The 27,353-nt window shown below is 42.7% G+C and overlaps 1 protein-coding gene across 2 annotated transcripts; it reads right to left on the bottom strand.

Moving 5' to 3' along the window:
• Positions 1–1,619: 1,619 nt before the first annotated feature.
• On the bottom strand, positions 1,620–27,353 carry Rnf20 (ring finger protein 20). 2 transcript variants are annotated; one of them, XM_006238154.5, is made up of 21 exons: positions 27,141–27,353; positions 26,852–26,996; positions 25,924–26,079; positions 20,887–21,054; positions 20,630–20,777; positions 20,159–20,341; positions 17,423–17,541; positions 14,963–15,109; positions 13,912–13,989; positions 13,621–13,740; positions 9,784–9,963; positions 8,586–8,721; positions 8,149–8,270; positions 7,667–8,031; positions 6,477–6,594; positions 5,358–5,507; positions 4,756–4,968; positions 3,946–4,071; positions 3,684–3,824; positions 2,970–3,071; positions 1,620–2,687 (listed from the first exon to the last, which is right to left on the bottom strand). In XM_006238154.5, exons 3-21 carry the CDS (start codon positions 26,050–26,052, stop codon positions 2,511–2,513), a joined length of 2,922 nt encoding a protein of 973 aa, XP_006238216.1. In that variant the 5' UTR covers positions 26,053–26,079; positions 26,852–26,996; positions 27,141–27,353; the 3' UTR covers positions 1,620–2,510. The 2 variants fall into 2 exon arrangements, with proteins under 2 accessions (XP_006238216.1, NP_001101399.2); NM_001107929.2 differs by having other exon boundaries at positions 26,852–27,245.

The following is a 27,353-nucleotide window of genomic DNA, read 5'->3' as shown; positions in this document are numbered from 1 at the left end:
CTTAAATATTTCTAAGAAAAAGCAGGGGAAAGAAAAAGGGAGAAGGTAAGGGAGTGGGAGGGAAGAGAGAAGGAAAGAATTTCTCTAAAATATATAATGCTTTCTACTTTAAATTGAGAAACTTTCCCATAAAGATATTACCTTGTAATTTTCTTATGGATGCCGTGTGGTTATTTCTAACTTTAGGAGAATGTCAAGTTTTGAAATTCCTCTCAGGATCTGAAGAGCTGTTAAGTCATGTAATTAAAACCAAAACAAAATGTGACATGAAATTCCAGGTGCATTCCTGAAATCCATTCACAACCTCCCATGTAGGCAAAGAAAGGCCAGTGCGAAGGAAAGAAGGAAGGGAGGGAAGGAGGGAGGGAGGGAGGGAGGGAGGGAGGGAGGGAGGGAGGGAGGGAGGGAGGAAGGATCAATCAATCACCATTTTTTAACCTTTCCTGAAAATAGCTTCTTTTGAACATTTCCTGAAAATAACTTTGAGGACTCACCCTGTTACCGGACCTGGACTTCTCAGTTAGAGCCTCCCCTTACCCCAGCTTTCCAGAGAATGAATGCTTCTCTCTACATCACGACACAGGCTAATGCTATCCTGATACTAGGCAGCTGGCTTTTTAGGCCAAATGACATGAATTGCTAATGTCGTAACCTCCTGCTGTTCTCAGCCTAGCTGGTCCCTTGTTATGCTCAAGCTTACCTTCTGGGTGCCAGCAGCAAGGGGACTAAGTCCTGGCAGTGAATGCAATGGTCATGTCTAGGAGTAGGCCCTAATGTCAACATGGCAGGGTGTCCATAAACACATAAGTATATACTCTTGGCAGCAGGATCAACAGACCAATGGCTACTCTTGATAACCAAGTGAACCCCAAACAACTAGGTTTCATCTTAAATCCCTATCACAGAATGGTAGGATTCATCATCATAAAGCCTGCTAAGGACAGACAGGGGACATGCCTTTGACCATTACCAGAAGAGATTTACTTGATACAAACCCTTTATCAGGAAGAGAAAACTTCTGCTGTGATAGTTTCTATAAAACTCAAAAGTCCCACCCAAAGCCACCAGGGAACAATCTCTTACCTCCATAGTGAGTTACAGAGGAGAACTAAGTAGTCTCTCCTCAGTAGAGACTCAAAACAACTGGGAAGGCAGAAAACTGCTTTAATTCACACTAAAAACGAAATACTGTCAACAAAGACAGCCTCGGAGGCTGGAGAGATGGCTCAGTGGTTCAGAGCACTGACTGCTCTCCCAGAGGTCCTGAGTTCAATTCCCAGCAACCACATGGTGGCTCACAACCATCTGTAAAGAGATCTGATGCCCTCTTCTGGTGTGTCTGAAGACAGCTACAGTGTACTTATATATAATAAATGAATCTTAGGGAAGAAAAAGACAGCCTCTTAATTTTAATTTTGTTCAAAGAGTTCACTTCCCTGGGCATGGTGGCACACATCCCTCCCCTCCCCCCCGCCACCACCCCACCCCAATCTTAGCTCGATTAAGGCTGAAAAGGGGGAACTGTCATGATTCAAGACCAGCCTGTGCTAAACAGCAAACACCCATCTTAAAATTTCAATTTTGGAATAGTCTTTACAAAGAAAACCACAAACACAAGAGAAAGCTGAATCCTGCTTTAATTGAAAGTATATGGAATATTAAAATCCTACAGAAACATTACTGAGAATCTTCTGGAAAACAGAAATCAAAGAGTCCCTCTGAGAGGATGATGACAGTAATTCATAATTCACCAACCCTCTCTGGATCTTATCCTAGACTACCTAGATCTCTTCATAATCCATTCCTGCTGCTTCTTAAGTACTAAGTCTGATTTCAGGAGGAAAAAAACAAAAAGCAAAACCATAGGAACTATCATGTTTGAAATCATTCTGGCCTTAAGAAATTAAAAAAAAAAACCTATTAATATTTGAATACTTAAAACATAAATAACTTTAGCAAGAAGTCCAACTGACCCAAAAAGTCAGTTTACTAGAAATGAGAGATAGACTTATCCTGGATATAATTTCATTAAGGCTTCGAACCTTCCAGGAGAGACTATCACAATTATACCATTTTACAACCTAAGTTTAGAAAGGTTTATTACCAAATCAAGAATTTGGGGCCCATCGATAGCTTATTTCTAAAAGTTCACTACTCCATAATAGTATATGTTCACTCTATGACATTCCCTTCTCAGTGTCAAAACCATCAACCTGACTTCTTCAGGAGGATGGGTAAATCCAAGTTTACAGGCTTTGCCCAAGAAGAAAATGCTGAAAACTCTGAAAGGACATAAAGAAAGCTGATAGGAAGACAAACACTAGTAGCTTCTAGTTCATTCTAAACCCCAAGACTTGCAGTCTTTTTCACGAATGTTCTCTGGCTACTGGCGAAGAGAACCTGGACAGTCCGGGGAGCAGGGAGCCGGCCAGCTGTCACAGAGGGAGAGGTAGAGGCCTGGTGACTGATGAGTAAGTGCTTGCCTAGCCAGTTCTCTCTCTTGACTGCACTCAGCCAATGTAGATGCGATGGAAATCATTGGCACCGAAAGCAGCGTTACACTTGGGACACTTGCGCTGGCGAGTGTCATAGCGCGTCTTCACACACTCAAAGCAGAAAACGTGAAAACACTTGGTAAGTACTGCATCCTTTTTACGCATGTTACAGCAAGGGCAGGTCAGCCGCGCCTAGAAATAGAAAAAAAAATCAGAGTCTGAGGAACTATAAATAAAGGTCATGACCCACACAGCTGTGACAAATGAGCAAATAACCAAGACCACTGCAGTGCTCAGGAAGACTGCCATTTTCCCTGAAAATAACCCTTTCTCCGCTTGACTTCACACAAGGGTCAATGTCTCTCTCAGTTCTTCAGCAGACTTCTGCCTTGGGGTAAAGGTCAGTGTCTATTTCTCACGGCATTAGTGGACCACTTCCAGCCCCAACAAACACAAACAGTTGGCGCTTCTTACCTTGTAGTCCTTTATCTCCTCCATCAGAATCTCGTCACATTTGGGCACGTTGTCTGGCTTCTTGGTTGTCTCCAGCTTTCTTCGGAGCCTAGAGATGTCTTCCTGCAGCAAGAGAGTAGACATAGCTACACACACTTCCCAGACCTGTCTTTTCTGACACAAAGAATTTCTCCAACTTGACCGTTTGTACTGTAAACCAAAGAACTTTCTGTCTTTCATGTCCAATTCTCTTTAGGGATGTAAGTACTTACAAATACCTGGTTACAGGACACTTTTGTTTTAGAAGGGACAGCCCTAATCTCATCCCCATTAGAGCTGCATCAATGAGAGCACTTTCAGGCCAATGAAGACACAGCCTGGAATCTCAGAGCAGGTTGCTTTACTTTGTGGTAACTGACGGTGAAGGTGGGCAGACCTGGATTAATTTACTGAGCTATGGGAAAGAACAAAGCTATCATGAAGAACAGGTGGCATGAGAAAAATGAGAGTGAGATTTTAACCTTCTACTCCCTTTACTACAACTTACCAGGTTACCAGGCCACCCATTTTGCCTGAATTTGTTTCCCTCCTAGGGAACATGGCCTGAAGCAGACAATGCCAGGCCCTTCCCTTCCCACAAGGCCATTAGGTGCAGCAGCTCTTGGTGTACAACACTCACCGCAGCCCTCACAAAGCACTGAGAAGGTGAATATAGTCAAAGACAACAGTGCTTGCCTGTGCGCGTTTGAAATTGAACAAGTCCTTTTCCTTGGTGACACTGTTCTCCACAATTTCATCCTGAAAATCATGGAGCTTCTTCTGAGCCAGTTCCAGCTGTGCTTTGAGGTCATCTGCAAGCTGGGCCGCCTCCATGGCCTAAGTAGAATGTACAACATTACCTTATTACCCCTTCTTCTAGAGAGGGGAGTGATGAACCTCAAACACTCAGGCAGGTGCTGGAGCCTGCCCAACCGTGTTGTTACAGAGATCAGCTTACCTTGCGTTTATTCATCTCTAAGGCTTGAGTCCTAAGACCCAGCTCCTTCTCCCCTGTGCCAATGTTACTCTGAAGCAGGTGCTCCTTCTCTTCCAGCTTTCTTACTACCTGTAACTGGGCATCTACCTGCGTAGGAGAAAATTCAGATTTTAATATAAGGAGGTAGGAAAATAAAATCAGTTATGTTCCACTTACCTATACATCCTCAAAAATTACAACATATCAGAAACATATTGCTGACTTTTCCATAAACCTTTTAAAATATATCTAAGATTACAATTACTGAAGTCTTAAATTTTTCACATAAAATAACCATGAATATTCAGTTAGGGAACCTACCAAAAAGACATGTTTCCAAACTGCCAAGAATAGAAAGTTAATCTTAGATAATCATTTTCTGTAGCTATTTAATCCTCAAAACAAGGCCTCTCCAACCAGAACATAACCCTGACTCAAACCAAACTTCACTCCATTTTTTTCAGAACAGCTAGAGATTCTAAAGTAGACTTTTTCTTAAAATTAATCCACAACATAAAATCAAACAATACCAAGAGGTTAAAAAGTAAAATCACAGACCTACTTCCGGCCTCTCACTCACAAACTCGCATTCCAATATCCAGAGGCAGTCAGGTCAAAGAAAAGCCATGTCTCTGGGGGAGTGTATGGGCGTGAAATGTATTTACCCAGACTCTAACCAACTCTTAGTCTGCAGCATTCTATCACACAAGGAAAAGCAGCCTGCCTCAGTGATCAGCCTTCATGCAGAAAGCTCCCACTTCCACAGATGGAGAACGCCATTCATCCAATTACCTGAGTCTTCAGTGTCAAAACCTGGTCAGCTAACTCTTCCTTTTCCTCTTTAAGCAACTTATGGATCTGATTAGACTTGATCCGCTCTGACATGAGCTTGAAGTTTGCATCATCCTTCTCCCGCAACTGCTGCATCAAACGGATGTTCTGCTCCTGCATGTCCTCAAAGGCCTGTCCTGTGACATCCATCTCAGACAGGAGAGCTTCTTCCTCCTAACATGAGGATCAATTAGCAAATCTGCCACTGCCAAAGGATGAGCAGAGGAAACTAGACCTTCCTTCTGATAGCCTGCATTAGTTTCATATGTCTATAATCAGAGAGTATAAAAAATTTTATTTTCTAATCAGTATATGCATCAGTTCCAGTCAGCAGAGAAAGAAGAGGTCCCTCAATAAACAATGTCTGAAACAACAGCTACTACTCAAAGTAAAATCTGCCACTCAAATTCACAGAATAAAATGAGAAGGATGGCAGACAAGGATCTCACTAACAACAAAGGATAAAAGTAATAACAGACAGCAGTAGGACTAAAGCCAGCCTGCACTGACAGTGAGTTACCCTGCAGACTTTCACTCAGTGTTGACAAAGGAGGAGTGCCCACCTGCTTGGCCACAGCCAGCTTCTTCTGCAGGTATTCGATCTGCTCTTCCACTGCCCGGATCTTCCTCAAGGCGTCCTCATCAGCCATTTTCTTATTCTCCTTCTTCTCCTTATCTTCCAGATCCTTGAGTCTTTGCCTGAGATCCTCCAACTACAGGAGGAAAAGGAATATGTAAAAACCTAAGTAGCCAAACATTTCCAAAACTCAATCATCATTATATACACATGGAAGGCCCACATAACCAAACATCAAAGCATGGTGGAACAGGAGAAATGACAAACTGAGAATGGCAGTTCAGCACACCACTTATCAGTGCATTTCATGCACCTATAGGCAGGTTTTGCCTACTACATAGCCTTCTTTGGAAGCGTTCAAACTGTCTTCTCCTTAGGGCTCAAATTGTCAAGGATAAAAATATTCCTTTTAGGACATTCATGGTGTTGCACACCTTTAATCATAACACTTACAAGGCAGAGGTAGGTGGATCCGAGAGTGTGGGGCAGCCTGGCTTCTAAGTGAATTCTAGAACAGCCAGGGCTACATAGACAAAGCCAAACAAAACAAAACAAACAAAAAGCCATTCATCTCAGGACTAATGGGATGGCTGAGTGGTCAAGAATCCTTGCTGCTCTTCTTGAAGACCTGGGTTCAGTTTCTAGCACTCACATTAAGGTATTGCACAAGCACCTCTAACCCCAGTTTTAGGGGTCCTCTCCTGGGCTCCAAGGCACCAGGTACTTCTGGCCTCCATGGATACCAGGCACACATGGGATGCAGATATACGGACAAGGAAAATATCCTTACACACAAAATAATAAAAATTAATTTAAAAATATTCCTTTCAAATGCAACCAAAGAGACTCACTCTAGTAATAATAAATACAAAGTGGTAATAATTTCTCACAATCAACTAAGGGATCAAATTTTTAAAAACCTGCTCCAAGTTCTTGTAATTCTGAGATAAGTTACTACCTTGCAAAGAATTTTGAAAGACTGTTTTCAGTCAGTGGCCCTCCTCTTTCCAAAACTTTTTAAACTTGAACATTATGTATGAAAAATACAAAGGACAACTTCACAAATGAAGATTTTCACCAGGATGACAGGTAACAGAAGGATTACCTCTGCCTTTGACTTCTTCTCGGCCGCCATTAGCTGCACTTTGTCTCTCTGCTCCTTGGGGGCAGAGCGGTACATGTCCAGGAGCAGCTTCATCTCCTTCTGGCTCTCTTGTGCTTTCCTATGACCGGAAGGTAGAGGAAAAGAACCAGAGACTGAGACAACAAAGGGCATCGGAGCAAGCACATTTGGGATGGAACACAATTTTCAACAGTCGTTTACTCTGTGTTATGAAGGAAAGCAGACACATTTTGCATAGATTACTAACAGACTTACAGAACACAGGTGGAAAGCACAGAAAAGAAAGCCAAATATATGAATCATTCCTGTCTATTTCCACAACATAAAGTAGCTGTGGCACTTAGGACACAGGCACATTCAAATGGTGCCACTCAGAAGCTGAGAGTTGGGATATACTTAGTCAAATCATTCAGATCGTTTTTACTGGGGGAAACGCGTTTACCTTTAAAAAAAAAAAATCAAACAGAAGGAAAAAAATAAACTCCTAATCCTAGAATTGACAACGGCAGTTGTAAACATCAGCTGAGCATGAACACTTCATCTCTTACTAAATTATTAAGCTTAACTACATCTGAGCTCAAGCACTTTAGGCACAGCAAACCCTTAAATTCAAGTATCACACAGTATAAAGCATAAAAACTCAGAAGAGCTAGTCTCAGCAGAGACAGTAATGGTTAAATAGGAGCAAACAGGAAAATGTGTGATGTTGGGACAAACATCCTTCCATCTAAATTCTGTAGAAGGAACCTGCCTAAGGAATTGATAGGATACAACCAAACCTGTCAACTACAAATACATTACCAGATACATTAAGATTAGAGATGTAGGATAATTTAAGGGAAAATACAAATAACATCGTAATTTACTTAAATGAAAAGCAGTAGTCAATTTCCAATAATTCCCCGGCGTGCTACTTCAATGTGCTACCTGTTCTCTTAATATGGACTTACGAGAAGTAAATGCCTAAGCAGGGGCTGCCCTGGCACCTACCCACTAAGCACCACTGCAGAACAGCCAGGCAGGCCATCAGCTACACATCCCACTCAACGCTGAGAGCACATTAACTGGACATTCGGTACATCTGAAACACTGTATAATGCGTGGGTCAGCCCTACCGTAAAGCACACACTTTGTTCCAGATCCAGGCTCTGGGTCACTACACACTCACGTACTTGAGCTCAGTCTTCAGCTGCTTGATGATCTCTGCCTCCTTCTTCCTCCCGTCATCGTGCTTCCCTTTGTCCTTATCCTTAACAGGATCTCTCTCTTTTTCCGACTCTTTCAGTTTCTGTTTCTCTCGTTCTCTCTCCTTTTCCTTTTCCCGTTCTCGTTCTCTCTCTCTTTCTTTCTCCCTCCTTTCTCGTTCTCTCTCTTCCTCATCCCGCTTAGACTTCACTTCATCCTCCTGAGAGGCCTTCAATGCTGAGGAATGAGTGGCGAGGTCCTCAGAGTCTTGCTTCAGCTCTGTGGGTTCATCCTTGGCGTCCTCAGTACTAGACTGCGACTGCAGGAGGGCACTGCCACTGCGCAGACGCGTCTAGGAGACGAAGCCAGGGAAAACGCACATCACCTCAGTGGGGCACATTGCTTCCTCACTCAGACCACCCTCCCCTTCACTGCGGCAAACAATGCTTATTCCACTGCTCCTGGTCACCTTGTTCAGGTCAGACTGTGCCTCTCTGAGTTTCCGCTTATACCTCAGGACCTCCCCCTTCAGCTGGTGGTTATGGTTCTGGAGACTGCTAATGAGGTGCCGCATCTCCCGGTTTATGGGGCCTGAAAAACAGCAGCAACAATACTGGGATCCTTAAGAAGGGCAAAGGCACAAGGAGAGAAAGCTCAGAGCACATCAGGAATTCCTAAATAGAAGGGAGGGTACTGAAAGAAATGTTCCTTCTCAAAGGATGAAAAATCAAATTGCTTGAGTGAGTTAAATCAAACACACAGGCTCAAAATCAGTAGCAGGATTCCATTCCAGGTACTACTGAGTCTTCTGAGTTTAAGTTAGCATTAACAAAGCTCAAGAACCAAATTTTATTTCAAAGGAGTTTACAACAGACAGAACACAGGGTAGGACAAGAATGACTCTACCTGCTTGTTCATTGGCCGCAAGGGTCTGCTCAAACTCTATCCTCAACATCTCATACTCCTTGCGGACCTGGGCCAAGGTATCCTCCAGCTGAATCACTTCAGTTCTCAGCTTCTTATGCAGACTAACCTCATCTCGCTGCAGATAAAGAACCAATAAAACATTCATATCGCTTGAGTCTACCTCTAAATTCAATCTGTAACAGTCTAAAAAGATAAAAACACTGCTGAGAAAAGAAGGCTTATTCTGAAAATTTCCACTACACTACCTCTACTTAAAGAACACCAGACGTGATATAGAAACATGACTTCATAACCCGGTGGAACAATGAAGAAATAAAGAAAATGGCCTCTAGCTCTGAGATTACAATTCAGTTGGAGAACCATAAACTGTCCAGGTGTAAACATAAACTAGCATCAAGTTCTTTAGCCAACATACATGAAAACTCCAGCTACTTTAAACACCACCGTAAGGAGTAAAGAAAATGGGGCTGGAGAGATGGCTCAGCGGTTCAGAGCACTGACTGCTCTCCCAGAGGTCCTGAGTTCAACCTCATGGTGGCTCACAACCATCTGTAAGGATCTGATGCCCTCTTCTGGTGTGTCTGAAGAGAGCAACAGTGTACTCACATACATTAAATAAACAAACAAACAAATAAGTCTTTTTTAAAAAGGAGTATAGAAAACATAAAAGTGAACATAAATACCAAAATAAAAGCTATACCTTCAAATAATTTGCCTACTAGATGTGCATTGAATGTCACAATGGCAGTATCTGCCTGATGTCCCCACACATATGAGTCATAGGCACAGCTTCACGAAGGCTGTCACTGCTGGAGCACATCAACAAACTTTCCATCTTTCCACCCACTTCCTTATCAGGAAGACACCACAGACAAATCAGATGCTCTGTCTCTCCATCACCACATCTTCAGACAACTACCACTGAATCATGCAGCACCTTAATAGCAGCATTCTCCCATAAGATCCATGAGGGCAAGAATTCTGTTGTCTTACACTTATGCCCACTGGATATTAACTGAGGAATGGGATATTAACTATGCATGAAAGTAGAGGCACAAAATCCATTAGTTAGGCAATCACATAGAGAAGACAATGCAGGAGAGGGAATGGCTGGCTTTGTGGGTAAGACTGCTGGCTCCCATACCCACCAGTGAAACACAGAAAAGTTCAATATTACCTCAATGAGTTCAACCTGGCGCTGGTGAGTTCCCCGGGTGCCATGAAGCAGGGTCCGAGCTTCATCCAAGTGAGCTTTCAACTGTAGACTCTCATTGTACAGGACAGAGAACTGTGACTGCATGCAGCGATATTCTGGGGTTTCCTTAACCACTTCCTCCACTGCGCTCCGCAACTCCACCTTAGGAAGGCCGGACAAAAGGCAAGCCAGAGTCAGAGCAAAGCATGTATGCCCCACAAGTCAGTCGTGGGAAAATAACTCACCAATGTGACACTCACTTGGAACCATTACTCAGAAAAATGATGAAACAGAGACTACCACTCCTGGGTAGAACTCAGTCCCTGAGTAAACCAGGCCACCCACTATTTTGACATGTGTTTAACATTGTTTCAACTCTAATCCAAAGAAGAGCTGAGTAAAACTGACCTGACCAGGACATTTGCTCTAAATCACAGATGAAGACCCCAGTAACTGTTATTCACTGTCACAGAGAAAATAATTACGACTGGTAGCAAAAATGGTCATGTTTTTCCAAAGCAACCATTTGATTTAATTTTCCAAGAATGTTTATGAAGTTTTTCCTTTTAGTGCAAATATCTTCATTATTCCTTAATCTAGAAATAAATTATAAATGATAGTCTATGAATCAAAGAAAGATGAGGAAGACTTCTAGAAGATTCTTCTTTGTTCCCCTAAGATTCTGCAAAGGACAATTCTAATAGGCAAAAATGAATACCAGTCCAGGATGCCTACAGACTTAGCACTGAGGCTGCAGGCCACACCCATCAGGCCTGAGCAGCTGTCCCCTCCCCAACTCCCCACTGCCCTCAGCTGACAAAATACCCTCCAGTTCCATTCTGCCTTACCTAAACTCTGGTAAGGCTCCAACACTGCCTCCCCCACACCCATTCTCCACAGCTATCCACCCACTCCCCAGTGCTATCCCTGCTCACTCTGCACCACCAGTTCAGCTTGGCCTTGTGGGAAGGAGTAAAAGCTCAAATGCAGGAGCATCAGCCTCTCCAACACTTCAGTTTCCTTCTGGGCCACAGCAACCATTTCCCTTAGGCCCCAGACTTGGCTACTTCAGCTGAACTCCTCCAACTCCCCCCCCTCCTCGGTCAACTTGTTCCAGCTGTTTCAGTACTGCTCCCCTCCTCCTGAAGTCACGCTCTCCAGTGTTGGCGACCAAGGGAGCTACAGTATAATTTAGTCTTATCTCCCACCTCCCTCTGTCAAGGCCCTTGCTACTTTCCCAACTCATTAACCCTTCCTGTCCTGACACTGTCTACTGCTTAAACTCAATTCTACAAGAATAATCTTCTTTAATGACAAATTTACTACATTTAGGTTTATTTTTATGCTAAAAGATCTCCAATTAAATCTTCAACTCAGACTTTAAAGGTCAAACTTAACAGGGATAAAGCTGCAAGTTCTAATCTTATAAAAAGCTGCAATAACTTTATTAAAAAGTATTGAAGAGAATTAAAACATACAATTATCAGTTACCTCATAATTTTTTTAACTTTTAAAGCTATACTTACAATCACGATTAATTACAATAGGCTTTATTCAGTCTCCTGTATATGTTCTCAAGGTTAAAATCAGGTATACTTAATAAGTACTGAATATGGCATTTAAAACGTTCAACAGAAACTTCTCCCAATAAACAGAGACTCCAGTGCTAACAAAACAATAACAACAACAACAACAACAACAACAAACTGTAAGGGCTCTCCTAAAAAAGATAGAACCCTGCACCTGGACTGTGGCGATGGTAAGCACTAGGAAAACCTGCCGCCAGGATACTGTATGAACTGTGGACACTTTTGGATTGACTACTGTATTCTGCCTTGTCAAAGAAAGGTCAATTTTCCCAAGTTCGTTCTCTACAGAAAAACTCCTCAGACCTGAGCCTAACAACCAAAGGCCTGCTACTTATGCCACAACTAAGAATTAAACGCTCTTCTTTCTGACATCTGAAGTGAATGTTCAGGCTTTTGTCCTTTCCTCAGCCTCCATCTACACACTCACCCTAGAGAATTCCCAAACTCCTCCTATTCTCCACCCACTTCTTTAGACCTTCTCCTTCCTCCCCGCCTCAAACATTTCCTTAAACTTAGAATGTTCGCCTTTCCGACCCAGAACTTCGACACTCCTGTCAAAGAGTTCTTGAAATCCTCCTCCTACTCTTCCTCTCACACACAAGAGGGCCCTTTGGCTACTTCTGCCTACATTTTTATATAGATGGAGCCCCTTCCTGTCAAGACAACTACATCAGGCTGACCCCTCCGTTATCAACATTCATCCTCACCCTCTGGTTCCTATTCACTCAAGATCACCAGCTCCCCACAAATCCCATTCCTCTTCTCACACTCAAACTATTCCTCTGCCCAAATGACTGCCAGATATCCATCACCAACTGACTGACTAAACTCATTAACTGTCCAGACATCCTCAGATATCAACACTGAACAAATCCCACACTCCCAATTATAAAACATAACTAAACCAAAGACATCTCTCCAATACACACAGACACAGACAAATTCATTCATTCATTCATTCTCTCTCTCTCCCTCTCCCTCTCCTCCTCCCTCCCTCCCTCCCTCCCTCCCTCCCTCCACTGCGTTAAGGTCAAGGTCATCATCCAACAAACTCTCCTGACTTCACTGATCATCTCCTTCGATGCCTCCCACGTTGTTCCAACCTCTCTTCAGTGTCTTCCATTAGTCGCATGCCCTCTCACCACTGACACCCCAGCTAGTCACCAAAGCTCATTCCCTTATTTGGCCACATCTTCCTCCTAAGGCTGACTGCCATGGCCCAGCTATCAAAATACTGAAGTCCAGAAATCAAAAGCCCACTTTGGCTCACCTAACTAACATGCGCAGTTAAAATTAAAACCTCATCTTAACACGGGGTCTCCCTGTTTACCTTTGTAAATTGTCATTTTTCTACGTCCCAAGATCTCCTCTCTATCCAGAGGCAGTTCTTTGCTCTCTGGAACAAATACCACTATTCCTTCTTCCTTGTTCTCTTCCCCCTCTCCCTTGCCCTCTATCTCCTGTCTTTGTCCCTTACTCTTTGCCCTTTGTCCCTCTGAGGCAAATAAATCTCCTTTCTGTTGAGAACTCGGTCTCCAGCCAGTATGTTTCCTTTTGAGTCTATTCTCTGCTTCTATGAGATCCACTTTCTTAGCATCTGTATGTTTCAAGCACTATTTGTCTATCTCTCCCTGCCTTATTTCACTTAGTATAATATCCCTCAGGTATATCAATGCTGCCGCAAATGACTAACTTTCCTTTTTCAAAGCTGAATAATATCCACTCTATCTACACAGTGTTGTTATACACTGATCTTTGGTTAAATTTACTATTTTTACTGCTATATAAAATGAGACCGCTTCCATTGAGTCTGTTGGTGATTTTACATTCTTCAACCTTATCGAACTCGTTTCTAGTTCTCTCAGGGACCCCTACATGTAGGATCATGGCACCTGCAAACAGAGACAACTTTACTCCTCCCTCTCCAATCATTCTAATCTGGAGCCCTTTTCTTACCTATGCCCATTTCTTCTGACTGAGCTTCTGTATGATACTGACAACAAAGGCAAGAGTAAACATCCTAAATCTTGCAACTCTTTACCAGGCATGTTAGCAGTAGGCAGGTCACAAATGGCCTTTGCTGTGTTAAGGTACAATTTTCTATACCTAACTTGTTGACCTTTATCATGGAAGAGGCTAAATTTGGCCAAATTTTTCTTGTTCTTCATAAAGTATGCAGGTTCACAGGCTGATGAACAAATCATTTGTCCTTCAGAGCTCTGTCTCCTACCTTCAACTTTTCATTCTGTGTAGTGACCTCTTCAAAGTCTTGACGAAGTTTCTCTAGCTCACAATGTCGGTTCTGAGCCAACTCTTTGTTCTCCTCAAGCTCAGCATTCATTTCCTCAAACTAGAAAGGATCAGGAAAGCATCAGATGAGAATGAAGGTCATCCCACTTCATGCTTCCCACATTCTGTTCTACTCTTGCAAATGCCACTGTGTTACCTGGGAACCAATGCAGACCCGAGGCACAAGGCCTGTCCCCAGTCAAACACCATGTCCCAGGTGGGGCAGACGTACCTTCCGGGCATTGATGGTGATTGTGCCTCCATAGAGACTGCTCCCTGCTCCGTACACTTTATAGCCTTTTGAGTTCACCTACAGAGAAGACAATGACTCTTTAGTGAGAGGCTGGAAGACTTCAGTTGTAAGACCAGAGTCATTCAAAGGATGTTTCTTCCTCAAATAACAGCATCTGGCTGATCCTTTCTGAGAAGGAAGCTTTTATTTGTAGTGGATGTTAGTAACTACAAGCATACAACCAGTTAAACAGCTGAAGTACTAGGAACAAGTGACAACCAAGTGTTCAGCCAAAAATGGGAGAACATGAGCACGCACGCACGCATGCACACACACACGCACGCACTCACGCGTGTGAGAAGACTGTTAAGGGCTAGAAGGTGGGAGCATTAACAACAGTGTCTCCTGGATATGGCACAGTGGCTGTGCTTATGAACTCACAGCAGCTATGGCTGCCTGCCCAAGATCAAATTAATCAACAGACTAGCATGGAAAGGGGAAGAGTTTACCTCCCCCTCACTGAAGAGCCATCGGCAGTTGACAGCTGCTAAGAGGAGGAAAGTCACTTTTATCTGTGGTGTGGTCTTTGGTATGTTGCCCACTCTAAGCATATAGAAGCCCAAATGGTAGTCAGTGAATTATTTAAAAAAAAAAAAAAAAAAAGACATTAAGTTGAGGGGAACACATGGAGACATATGGAGAAGGGTTCTGGAAGAACTGCAGAGGATCAATAGGATTAAGATACATGGTATACATTTATGTAAGTCTCAAAGACAGAAAGAATATGCTAGTGGGCGTGGCGGAGAGGCTGGAGAATGATAGCTAAGCAGGTAAAAACACTTGCTGCTCTTGCAGGAGCCCAGCTGGAAGCTCCCTGCACGCATGCTTAGCTACCCGACCCTATGTAACTGTAGCTCCAGGGGAGCTAATGCCCTCTTCTGGCCACATTCTGCACACACAATGGCATATATTCCCTCCCTCATACACACATACACATTAATTAAAACTGCATTTGTAAGTCATTTTAAAAGCCTATATAAATAGCACTGACCCGCTCTAGGACTTCAGCCAAATGCCGGTTGAGCCGCTGTTCTCTTTTTCGAATTTTGTCAATATCCCACTGCAGGTCATCAATCATGGACTCCAAGACGGACACTCGTGACTCTGCTGTCTCTACTTTACCCTGCAGCTTACAGAACTACATCCCGAAGACAAGCATTCAGAAATATAACAAAAGAATAGAGTCAAGAGTTCCAACTTCCATAAAATTAGTCCTTACTCATATACAATTAGAGAAAAAAATTCAACAGCCAAATTTAAAAATAAAAGTTCTTAGAGTGCTATAATAATGAAAACAAGCAATTGCTAAGAACTTTCACAAGGACAATACCAGTTAAGATTTAATAATCTTTCTATCTTTGAAAAGTACCATTTCCCTAGATAGACCACGATCCTTCAGATAATGAAGATTTTCTTTTAGAAAGAAAACATCCTTTATCAAATACTTTAGAAAGTAATAATTTAAAACAGAAATATCTCTTACCACCAACTTTCTCTAGCTACATATCCAGAAATGATAATCTTTATAGAACAAGAAAAAACTTCTTCTGTATTTAGGCTGAGTCTTGAGCAGTTTACAATCAGGTTGTGTGCATGTGTGCATATGTGCGTACACACACCATAGCTTGTATATGGACATGAACAGAGAACTTCAGGCATCAGTCCTTGACTTCCATCTTGTTTGAGCCAGAATTTTAAGTCAGGCCCTCAAACTTCCAAGTATGTCCAGTCCTTGCCTCTTATCTCGTCTTAGGGAGTGGAGTTCTGGGATTACAAATCAATACTACTGCACTGAGCTTTAGGTAGGTTATGGGGATCTCAACTACGTGGCCAGTGCTGTGTCCACTGAGCCTGCTCGGCAGCCCTGTCCGGTTGAGGAGCTGTCAACCAGCTACTGCTGCATAGCATCCTAATTATGGAACTGCCCCATGTTCCCACTACTCTGTACAAACCTTTCCGCTTACTGTTTTCCCTCTGACAATCTTCCCATTAAGAGATGGATCTGTTCCTCCTCTTGCTCCTGGACAACTTTAGTGCCAAAAACATTAATAGTGTGTAACTCTGAGGCTATGCTAAAAAGATCAGGCAGGATGTGCTTTGTTTCCTAGAACACTCAATGTGGTTCAGCTGACATGTTAAGAAACGTGCAGGACCTCCAGCTGGCCACCGACCGCCTCCCAGCTGACATCCAGCATCAAGAACCAGCCATGAGAGATGAGGGGCTGGGTGAGAGGGAACTGGGAGGAGAGAGCGGAGCTGAGATCAGAGTAAAGTGAATTAAAAAATAAGCTAATGAAAGAGAATAAATTGTTGCATGAAGAAGCTGCCCTGTATTTGGTGCCATTAAATTAAATCCTATTCTGATGTAAAAAAAAAAAAAAAAAAAAAAGAAAAAAAGAAAAAGAAAAAAGAAAAGAAGAAGAATTAGAAGAAGGAAAGGAAAGGAAAGAGCAATGCGAGCCATGGGTTCTACACACGAGCCCAGAGAGCAAAAGGAGAGAGGCCCTTGCTTACCGTTGCTGAGAGTTGCGAAAGGCCAGCAGGAGACATTTCTATCTTGATAACACCTAGTTAGTGCCCTAAAATATGACACTCCCACCATTGTAAATGCTCCCTAACTCTAACTGCTCTCAAAGTCCATGAGCATCCAAGCAAACCTAACAGCAGAGCTCAGGAAGCAGTGCAGGGAAAACACGGCTCTGAGATTAAACAAACTCATCAGCAAACCATATTTTCTAATCACCTGCTCTCGACTGCACACTAATTCACTTTCCTCAGCAGTAAAATGGAAGGAGTTGTGCCCTTAGTAGTAATATTCATGTAGTGCTTATCACTGGGTACCGAGTGACTACGTGATGATGTGTAAGTGACCAATCAACATGAAGTCTGGTAGCCAAACCAAAGTAGGTCAAGCTTCAGCAGATAAGAAAATAATCTGAAACATTCCAGGGATCATCCAAAGCTTTGTCACTTTCTCATAAGCACTTTAGTAGACAGATACCTAATTCTGACATGGGATAGTCATGGCACTCTCTGTGGTCTAGTCTGGAGTGAAAACTCACATTCCTCAAGTTCCTATGGCTTCATCAATGCAGGAGCCTCCTCCCCGCACTCTGCTGAACTCTCACTTAGCTATTCACTCGGTACCACTGTTCACAGCCTATTACATTTAGAGCAGGGATCATTTAGGATTTAAATTGTGTTGTGGCATTTCTTCACAATGATGAGGATCCTGACCTATCTATTAAACAGAGGCACAAAAAGAAATATTAAGTTGTTTTCTTCCTTTAACCTTTCCATGGACGCTGAGTTGACTGTGACTGCCCTACACTCTCTTCAATATAAGTATGTCTTTTAAAACAAAGTTCTCAAAGTTCTCACAATTCTGACGTGGTGTCGTCAGCCAGAGCTACTAAGTATGAATGGCTGTTAGTCCTTTCAGGTCAAATACCTCCTGAGACATGGTGTGATGCTTCTCCTGAAGGAGATCTGTCAGTTCCTGGAGCCTCACATTCTCTTGCGCAAGGAAGGAGTTCAGCTCCTGTACTGCTTCCTCCATTATCAGGTTATCTGAGGAAGAAGAGCTGCACTTTAGTTTAGTATCAATAGTCTTCAGTTTCACAATCATCGATTGCATCAAAGCATCAACCTGCCAGCTCACCCCACTGTCCTCAGAATGTCAGAAAGTAACCTAGTGTGTTATCTCACAGGACACAGAAGTACTCTGGTTAGGTGACAGTAATTGGTTACATAGATGAGTCAACCTGCAACCATCACCTATTCTCATCTCTGTTAAGACAAATGCCTTGAGCAAATAAATGAAGGCCATATGATTTTATTCATACACAACTATCACTACCAAAAATAGACACTTTAGAATTTACAACAGACAAGATTTCTAACCAGTGTCAAAACTAAAGCAATACAATTTTACTTTAAGGTAATCACAAATTCCTTTTTTTTTTTTTTCCTTTTCTATTTTTTGGAGCTGGGGACCGAACCCAGGGCCTTGCGCTTGCTAGGCAAGCACTCTACCACTGAGCTAAATCCCCAACCCCACAAATTCCTATTCTTAACTAATAGAAACATGAAGCATCTCTCTACTGTGGTGGAGAGACAGGAAGCATAATTTCTATCTTCAAATAATCACATATAAAAATCCTGAAGCACAAAGAACACAGAACTCGCTTATGATAAATACAACTCTGAAGCTCAAAATCAAAAATGTACATAATATTTACAAATGTATAAGTTACATCTTTAGAATTCATTATGTTGAATACAGGTATCTAAAATAGTCCTAACAATTACAGCTCAATCTAGGTGATATAAATGGAACCAATTAGTCTCCAGACACACATTATCCTTTAGAGTTTCCAGGGAAAAGTGGTCCCACATACTGGTCATTACTGCTCTCAGAAACCACATACAATACATCAGTCCAGTCTTGGGTTCCCAGTTTCCATGTAGGATTGCCCCCCTGAATCACTTGTCAGACTTTTAAGATAGGCAATTCCATAGCCATGGCAAAATAAATACATAAATAAACGCTGACTATGAGTCAACCTGAGTTAAAATCTAGTGCCTAAATTTTTGTTCTTTTAATATTCTAAGTTCTGAAGGTAGGCCCTAAAATTCAATTAAAACCTAGTGAATATTCAGTAAATTAATAAGTAAGCCATAAATCTAAATAAGAACCAAACCCGTGGGTGAAAATAAACTTCCAAAAAGTCAATACTCAGTATTATAATTCATCATATATGTATTTTACCTTTTTATCAACACGATTTCCTCTGGGTCACAAGCAGCTTAGCTATTTAGATTTTATAATAAATTTTTTTAACTTAAACTTGATCTTAAAACACCCTCTAAGAAATAATTTTTGTCTCTGTGTGTGCATGGGTCTGTCCTGTGTGTACAGGCATGTGAATCTGGAGATCAGAGGATAACCCACAAGAATTGGTTGTCTCCTGCCATCTTGTGGGATCCACACATTGAACTCTTGTTATCAGGTTTGTGTGCAAGAGCAATGCTGAACAATCTTGTAGACACAGAATTCCAAACAGTTCTAAGTACTGTTTTATGTATTCAGTTTAATTCCTTTACAAATACAGCAAATGACGTACTTGATATACACTTAAAACATCAAATGTAGCATGAAAATAACCTCTGCACACTGCACATTCCCCACATTAGTATGGTTTAACAATACCCTCTGAATAGTCGATTAGAACCATGGGAGACAGAAGCCTCACACAGCTTGTTTTATACTAATAGGGAGGAGTAGTCACACCCATTCCCTCTCCACTGTGGTGTCCTAATTAAAAATAAAATATAAATAAGTAAGCATATTATATGTAGCAGAGAAGAGCCTTGTTGGGGCATCAGGGGAAGGGGAAGCCCTTGGTCCTGCCAAGATTGGACCCCCAGTGCAGGGGAATATGGGGGAGGGGGTAATAAGGGGGATGTATGGGGGGAATACCAGTATGGGGGAGAGGAGAGAATGGGGGCTTATGGACAGGAAACCGGGAAGGGGAATAACCTTTGAAATATAAGTAAAGAAATATATCTAATAGAAAATTAAAATAAATAAATAAACAAGCATATTAATTACCACACTAAATAGAAGCAATTTTTAAAAATTTCCTTAAAAATAAAATTCTAGAATAATACAGTTCTTATTTGCTTACCTAGTAAATAAAGTACATTGTATTTAATTTATTTAAGAGATTAAAACATTAAATATCTTGATGATAATCAGGAAGGCTAAAATACTACAATAGAGGTTTAGGGAGATGGCTAGTGGATAAGAGAGTGGACTGCCCTTGCAGAGAACCCCGGTTTAGTTCCCAAAAATCCATATCAGGTAGCCAACAACTCCAGATCTGGGGGACCTGATGCCTTCTTCTGACCTCATCAGTTATCTGCACTCACATGTATAATTATACACTCACATAGATATACACAATAAATCTTTTCCTAAAATATACTATAACCAGACCAGCGCTATTGCTGAAAACTTGAAATAAAGGTATTTTATCTGCATTTGAGAAAGAGATCTGCAGTCATTTTGTATACTTTCTATATCGTATGAACACAATCTCAGTACAACCAAGCTGCATCCTGAGCCTCATGGAGCTGAGTTCTTGCCTTCCCACTGCTCCCAGTCTCCTGGTTCTCTCCTCACCTCCACTGTTCAGTTTCCGGGACAAGAGATCCACTTTTTCTTGCAATTTATCATAGACGGTCACAATCTGAGACACAGCACGGCGGGAGGACTCCACGCGCTCCTGAAGCTGGGACTCCATCTCCTCACTGGAACTGCTAGCCAAAGTAGCAAGGAAAGAGAAAGCTGGCTCTTGCCCTTCCCCTGAGAACATGGGGAGAAAAAAAGCCCCCCAGATTATACATCCGGAAATAGCAAATGTTCCTTCAAATGGAGAGCCTCAAAGCAAACTTCAACTTCAAAAACCTAGTAGCTAACGCAGTCACAGAATACCTCACGAAGACACAGGGAGAGAAAAAGGAGCCCCCAAGCTTCTTTTAAAGCTAGGAATAGCAAAATCCACTGTTCTCCTCACCTGGAGAGGCTCACAGCAAAGCTCAATATCAAAACCCAGATAACCAACTTCACGACAGAACTCCTGCAAATACTTGCCTCTCTCACGGTCATCTTTGCGCTCCTGATTACTGTCAGAGTCGGGCTCAGGCTCTGGCACAACCAAGGCTTTCCTTTCTGTGAGTAGGTCTCCCAAACCCTGGTCCAGATCATAACGTTTAAGGATGATGCGGATGTTTTCATCAAACTACAGAAGAGAACATGGAGTAAACAAACAAACAAGGACACCAGCTGAGAAATTAAGAGCACTAAGGATGGTAAGGCCGATATGAAGGGGTGAAAAGACGAGGAACTACCTGGCTCCAGTACCGGTTCACGATCAACAGTGAGGCATCGTCGGTGGCCTGGCGTCGCTCCAGCTTCTCAATGTGCTCCCGAAGCTCATCTTCAATGGCCTGCCGCTGATCTAGCATTTCTGCTAGCTTACGATTTTTCGATTGCAGTGTTCGAATGTCTAATTCCTCCTACCTCATGAAACCAGAATCATTAGTCTCCACAAAAAATTAAACAAATGAGCTTTTAAATTCAATAAGTTCACATTAGTTCATTAGTTATTTTCTATAAATAAATCTCAACTGAGGCTGAGGACACAGCTCAGGTGCTAAGGGCTTGTCACACAATCATGAGCACCCAAGAGAACCTGCTTCTAAGAAAGCCAGGTATGGTGGCAAATGCTGTCACCTCAACACAGGGAAGATACAGACAGGTGGATGCCTGAGGACAGCTGGCTGGCCAGGGCAGCGTAGCCTAATATTGGTGAGGTCCAGGCCAAGTTAAGAGACCCTGTCTCAAAAAACAAGGTGGATGGCAACTGAGAAACACTGTTTGGCCTCCGTATGTACACCCACATACACAAAGAAATCTTAAAACAAATAATTAGGTAAGAAGTGGGAACAGAAGAAATGAAGGAGCAGGCGTATGATCACGACCAGAATCAGCAAGTATAGTAGGCTCTCCAGCTCGCCATCTCACTGCTCTAATAGGAATCTTCCCAAAGTAACTCGACACTGAAGCTCCACATACTGCTAGTCCACTGTCTCCTTCCTAAGCACCACTCCATTCACTCAAGATCCTGGCACTTGGGTTATCTCTGTTCTAATACCTGTCCCATTACCAGGTGATTTAAACATAGGTTTAGATGAACCATCACACACACACACACACACACACACACACACACACAGAGAGAGAGAGAGAGAGAGAGAGAGAGAGAGAGCGAGAGAGAGAGAGAGCGCATCCAGTCTGTCAGTATTTTGGACTCTAATGCCAAATGCCTATCCCCATCACTAGGCTTCAGAGATAAATTTTATTCCAGAGTACATACTATGGAATCATCCAGAACCCTGCTCCAATCCAGCTTCCCATTTCCTGAATAAAACATGTCTCTCTGGGTATCTCATGTCCCCATAACAGAACTTTCATACTGCAATCCAGGATGTGTCTGCATTCCAGCCAGATCATACAGACCAAGACAGTCTTTGGATAAGATCCCTTGCCAGATCAGCCATGTTGATGGATTAAATTGCCTCTCTACAGCCTGGACTACAAAGAAAGATCCTGTCTCTAAAACAAAGCAAGGCAAACAGAATACTCTCATCCATCACTAATTCCCCAGGCCTTCCTATATTTAGACTCTAGCTTCTGCCCCTGGAGAAGCTGGCGGGGGGAGCAGGGGAACAGTCAGAGGAAAATATCACAAAGAAATAGCAGGTGGAAAGGCCGAAATTTATTTGTTCTGTTGTTGATTTTCTTTTTCTTAAACAAAAGTTAAAGTTTATTAAAGGGAAGCAGAATAAACTCAGATGGTGAGCAGGCTGCTTTGCAAAATGTCAACTACAAGTCTTGTTTTATGCAGAAATTGGTGAAATTGAGTTTTAAAGCAAGAACTGCTTAAAGAGACTTCTTCAAATGTGTTTTCACGTTCCTCCCAGGTGTAGTCGATAGGAGTAGTTTATTTCAGTTGTTATTCATCTGCCACTATGGAAAAACATGTATTTGCCATGGGTAACTTGTCTTGTGACTGCATACATTACTCGTGTGATTCTTCTTAATCCTCAGAATATAAAATGCCTGCTACTCTGAATAAAGTTGGTTACTGCATGAGACTTTAGTCTGCCTCGTTTTTCAGCCTTGCTCTCCTAGACTCACTCCAACTGGAGCATCAACAAACATTAAGCCACTCACCCAGGCTCTCTCTTGACTGAAAGTTGCCTTCCCATTCTGGCAGTAACTGAAACTGTATGAGAAAATCCCTGCAGTTTCCTTCCTACACTCACTGAAGCCCCAGCCTAAAGGCAGATGCTATCTGTTTTCCATTGCTATTCCCTTGCTCAAAACTCCTTAGCAGACTGGAACATTAGATCGTATCATCTGCCACTGCTGCTCGACTTACCTACAAATTGCTCAGGTCATGTCCCATCTCCAGATCTAGCATCTAGCTTACCATCACTTGCTACAGCTCTACTTCCCGATACAACCTCTCTTCACATCTTCTATCTCTCTTCAAACGCCCAAACTTTCCTCTCACATTTCACCAAAAACCCAGAAGCAATCAGAAAAGAATGCACATGCCTACTTCTTCAAACTACTGCTAATTATCAACCTCTACTTGACCCTGCACCCTCCGCCTTTCTTCTGCTGACACAGATAACTGTACCTGCTCCTGGCTAAGGCCAACTGCTTTATTGTGCAGCCTTTGTGCACTGCATTACAACTGCCCTCTCCTACTCCAGCGCATCACAGCAGTACCTGTCTCTTCTTTTTGCTTTATCATCAATGTCTTCTCTCAATGCGCTTCAACTAACAGAGAAACAGGCTTGATATCTCCAATCTTAAAATGAAATCAAAAGCTTTCCCTTGATTTCACAAAGCTAGCTGTGCCCCCCACCCCCTCACTTAAGCTCCCGCTCTATCGTCCTTGTTCTTACAGCAATCATCCAAAGCACTGTCTCTCCAGTCTCCTTATGCCCTAATGTTCTTAAGTTCACTGCAATCAGCCCCGCCACTACCTCAGCACAGCTATTCAGTCTTCAGTGAAGTACCTATTGCTAAATGCAATGTCTCCCTTCACTCCAACGAATACATTCTTCATTTGGCTTCTCCAGGCTTGATTCCACAGTTAAAGTTACTGTACCCAATGCTATATCCAATTTCTAAACTTTAATATTCAAACCAAAACAAACTGATTCGTTCTCCACAGCTCCTACACACTCCTCCTATACTCTTCCCGAGCACAGTAAGAAAAACCTTACTCCCCAATCCTTATTCACTTCACAGTATCTCTCGCTCAGGCAACTCGAATGTCCTTCTGTCTGTAGCAAATATTTCTAATGCTGTTTCGTCAGACAGCCAGGTTTGGCAGCTGGAGTGGACAGCCAGCGTTCACAACTCAAGAATCCCTTGGATTCTCATTTTTCATGTTTCCAAACCTCAGCTGGGTCATTGTAAAACCAGAAGAGGGCATCAGATCCCATTACAGACGGTTATGATCCACCATGTGGTGCTGAGAACTGAACTCAGGACATCTGGAAGAACAGTCAGTGCTCTGAACCACTGAGCCATCTCTCCAGCCCCAAGAGATTTCTTTTGACTCATGATTTTGGAGTGTTTGATCCATGGCTGCTTGGCTCTGTGGTAGATGTGTTAGAGGAGGTTCTTTACCTTCATGGCTGACAGCAAACAGACAGGCACCATGCAGGCCTCAGAATCAGACCTGGTCACCCAGGCTCCCAGCACAGCTAACATCTCCTCCCTGCCACAGTCACTCACACCAAGAGCTCCATGGTGGAGGATCTGGACACCTTCACAGACCTTCAGACTACCCATCATTAGTGACTTGGGCATCTTTTCAGTCAAGCTTACAGTTAAGACAACAGTCCCAGTGACTGGGTCATTTTGTATCCAACTATTTAACCAGCTGTGCACTGATACACGTGTGATCACATATCAACTATTTTCCTTGTACTTGGAGCCTTGGAGGAAAGTGTGAGATCCCAGTTTGCCCATGCCCATGCATGTGAACACGAACACACACACACACACACACACACACACACACACACTATTCAGGGCCAGGGATTAAACCTAAGGCCTTACCACATACCAGGCAAGTACTCTACCGCTGAGATCTACCCTCAGCCTTTGTCTAATACTTATATATTACTCTTCTTTATTAGTGTCTTCAGCACAGGGAGGAAGCAGATCCTCACCCTTGGAAACATGAGGCTGTCAGTGGATGTGGGGAGCAGGAAAACGAGAGGAACAATTCTGCTAAGTGCTTGTGATTATCTTTTTCCTCCCACAGGAGCCTCTGGGGGCTCCGTATTCAGCTCTGACTAAAGTGCAAGCTGGAATATTCACTTTGCTTTCCTTTCATCCATCCATCTATTTTCCTGTTGGTTCCACACTGGACACTAAAGGGTAAGGGCTGTAAAGCATAGCCACCAGCAAATAACACAGTCACTCCCTATGGCATACACGCCATTGCATTGGCATAAATGCACTTAGGGTGCACACTGCTAAGACAAAACCACCTTCTGGCACCAAGATGGACAGGTCATCTCCCTAAATGACACTTCATTAACAATTTATTACGTAGGATCTTGTCATGACTGAAAAATAAAATCAACTTCTCCGAACCCCGGCCTCAATATACACAAGAAACACAACTGGAAAGCATGTGCACGCTATAGTCCCTTGACCAAATTCCAAAGACAGAATCCTGTCCACATCAAAACCGCTAAGTTTCTCATGTGTAAAAGATACTACTGTTAAAAAAAAAACCACTATTTGTGTATCACATTACACAGCCCAATAACAACTAGTAGCTCACTCTTGTGAGTGCATACCGTGTTAAAAAGACAACGTTTTAACTCTTTACAGGGATCTCCTTTTTGTCTCCATCATAACCCAATGTCCCACACAGGAACTACAGATTCATCTCACAAGAAGCACAGGCACAAGGTAGTTAATACAGGATGGCTGAGAGTACCCCCTGGGCACTCGGATCTCACTCTCATTTAGCACTGGCACTCTCAAAGGCTTTGCTACAGTGCCTCTCAGAACATGGCACCACATTTTCAGTAAGGGAAAAGTGTTAACTATAACAAAGACTACTGTAGTCAGACTCTCAAAAAACCCCAGAGGCACATCCTGCAAATACAGATCAAACTTGAGTACACCTCACATTAAGAACTGGCCACCACATCAATTCACCCATTCCCCTCTTCTTTTCCAATGCTTCTCTCCTAATTCAAAAAGCTTCCATCGACTTTTACTTTCAGGAAACAACAGACAGAAGCCAAGCACACTTTCACGATATCGTTTTCTCGTACCGTTGAAGAGACACCTCCTAGTTTAATTGTTTCCACTGTGGTCCCTGAATCTTCGACAGCTGTCTTCTTCTCTGGGGGCACAGATGTGCCTGGCTCTCCAGCCGCTCTTTTATTTCCAATCCCTGACATCTTGGTATAAGATGACAGCTATTTTTTCTGAATGAAAAAAAAAAAACAGAAACAAAAATTAAAAAAAAAAAAAAAAAAACAAACCATGAACTGAATCAAGATAAGTAGGTAAGCCACAATATAGAGTACTTGTATATAAAAACTAGTAATTTTTTTTTCTGGACAACTCTGTAACCCAAATCTACTAATTCCACGGCAAAAACCACCAATCCTAAATCCAGGGACAGACACGGAAGGGAAAAAAAAAATCTGTGAGGAGTGGGATTGACAGGATTAAAGGTTTCTACATAAGATGCTAATAACAAATAAAATACGAATCAAAGAATAGAGACGCTATGAATAAATTTCAGGACTCTCACTTCCTGAGACACCAAAACAAAAAATCAAAAGGAGAATGGTTTATTTATGACAGAGATTAAGATTAAGGTATTCCAAGACTCAGGGCTGAAAGAGACGTGGGAAATATTAGTTAAGTCATGAATCCTAAACAAGTCGGTTGTCTCCAAACCTTAGTTTCCTAAACCAGGAACAACATGCTTGCTAGACTTACTGCAACGAATGGATGACATTAACTATAGAAACAATTTAGCATAATGTCAGATAAACACTGAGCACCCAGAAACGCAAGCCTTCTCTTTGCAAAGCTTTTTCAAGGCTCACTGAGCAGTTCTAGAGATGTCAGACCTAGGTGAGCACGCCAGCGCTTCCTTGGGCAGCCGGGTTGCCTTAAGAGACGAATTTGTTAACAATTCCCGTTTCTTTATTTGTTCAGTCGGGGTGCACTTTCAATATTTCCTACCTGACTGGTTCCGATGCTTAAAGGAGGAGGAATGGATGCTAGATCGCGAGAAACGCGACCATCACGAGTCTACACCCCGCCGGCTTCCAATTCAAACTCCAGGACAAGGAACCTATGGCAAGCAGCAATCTGAGTTGGATCTCGCCTGGAAAGAGAGGAAACAAGAGATGAGGAGGGAGCGCAACTTGAATGGAAAGCGCTGGCCGCAACCTCCGGCGTGGCAAGCCACAGGCCGGGAAGATGGGACCTCGCCACTCAGGGCCCAGGAGCACCGGACAACAGAGCAAACCTGGGCTCTAGCAACTCCCGCCGCGGGCGCGCAGCTTCCAGGGGTTATTTACGAAGGGCGGTGCGGGATTCAATCCCTCATTTCGGACCTGCTCCAAGAGGGATTGAGCTTCACGGAGGCGGAGGCAGGGAGAGGAAGTAGGGAAAAAGAAAAGGAAGTTGCTTCAACTTCGTCCCATACACTGCAAGAAGAGGGCGGAAGTGACATAAGAGA

Source organism: Rattus norvegicus, chromosome 5 (genome assembly GCF_036323735.1).
Source record: "Rattus norvegicus strain BN/NHsdMcwi chromosome 5, GRCr8, whole genome shotgun sequence".
Lineage (NCBI taxonomy): Eukaryota > Metazoa > Chordata > Mammalia > Rodentia > Muridae > Rattus > Rattus norvegicus.
Note: the sequence above shows the minus strand (reverse complement) of the source record. Positions and strands in the feature narration are given on the sequence as shown.

Bases quoted from the DNA above. Each gene is read 5' to 3' on its own strand.
- Rnf20 (XM_006238154.5), bottom strand. From the start codon at position 26,052: ATGTCAGGGATTGGAAATAAAAGAGCGGCTGGAGAGCCAGGCACATCT. The intron at 20,778-20,886 runs GTAGTTCCTCGT...TCTCTTCTGTAG, and splicing joins TGAACCGGTACTGGAGCCAG to TTTGATGAAAACATCCGCAT. The intron at 20,342-20,629 runs GCAAGTATTTGC...CCATGTTCTCAG, and splicing joins CAAAGATGACCGTGAGAGAG to GGGAAGGGCAAGAGCCAGCT.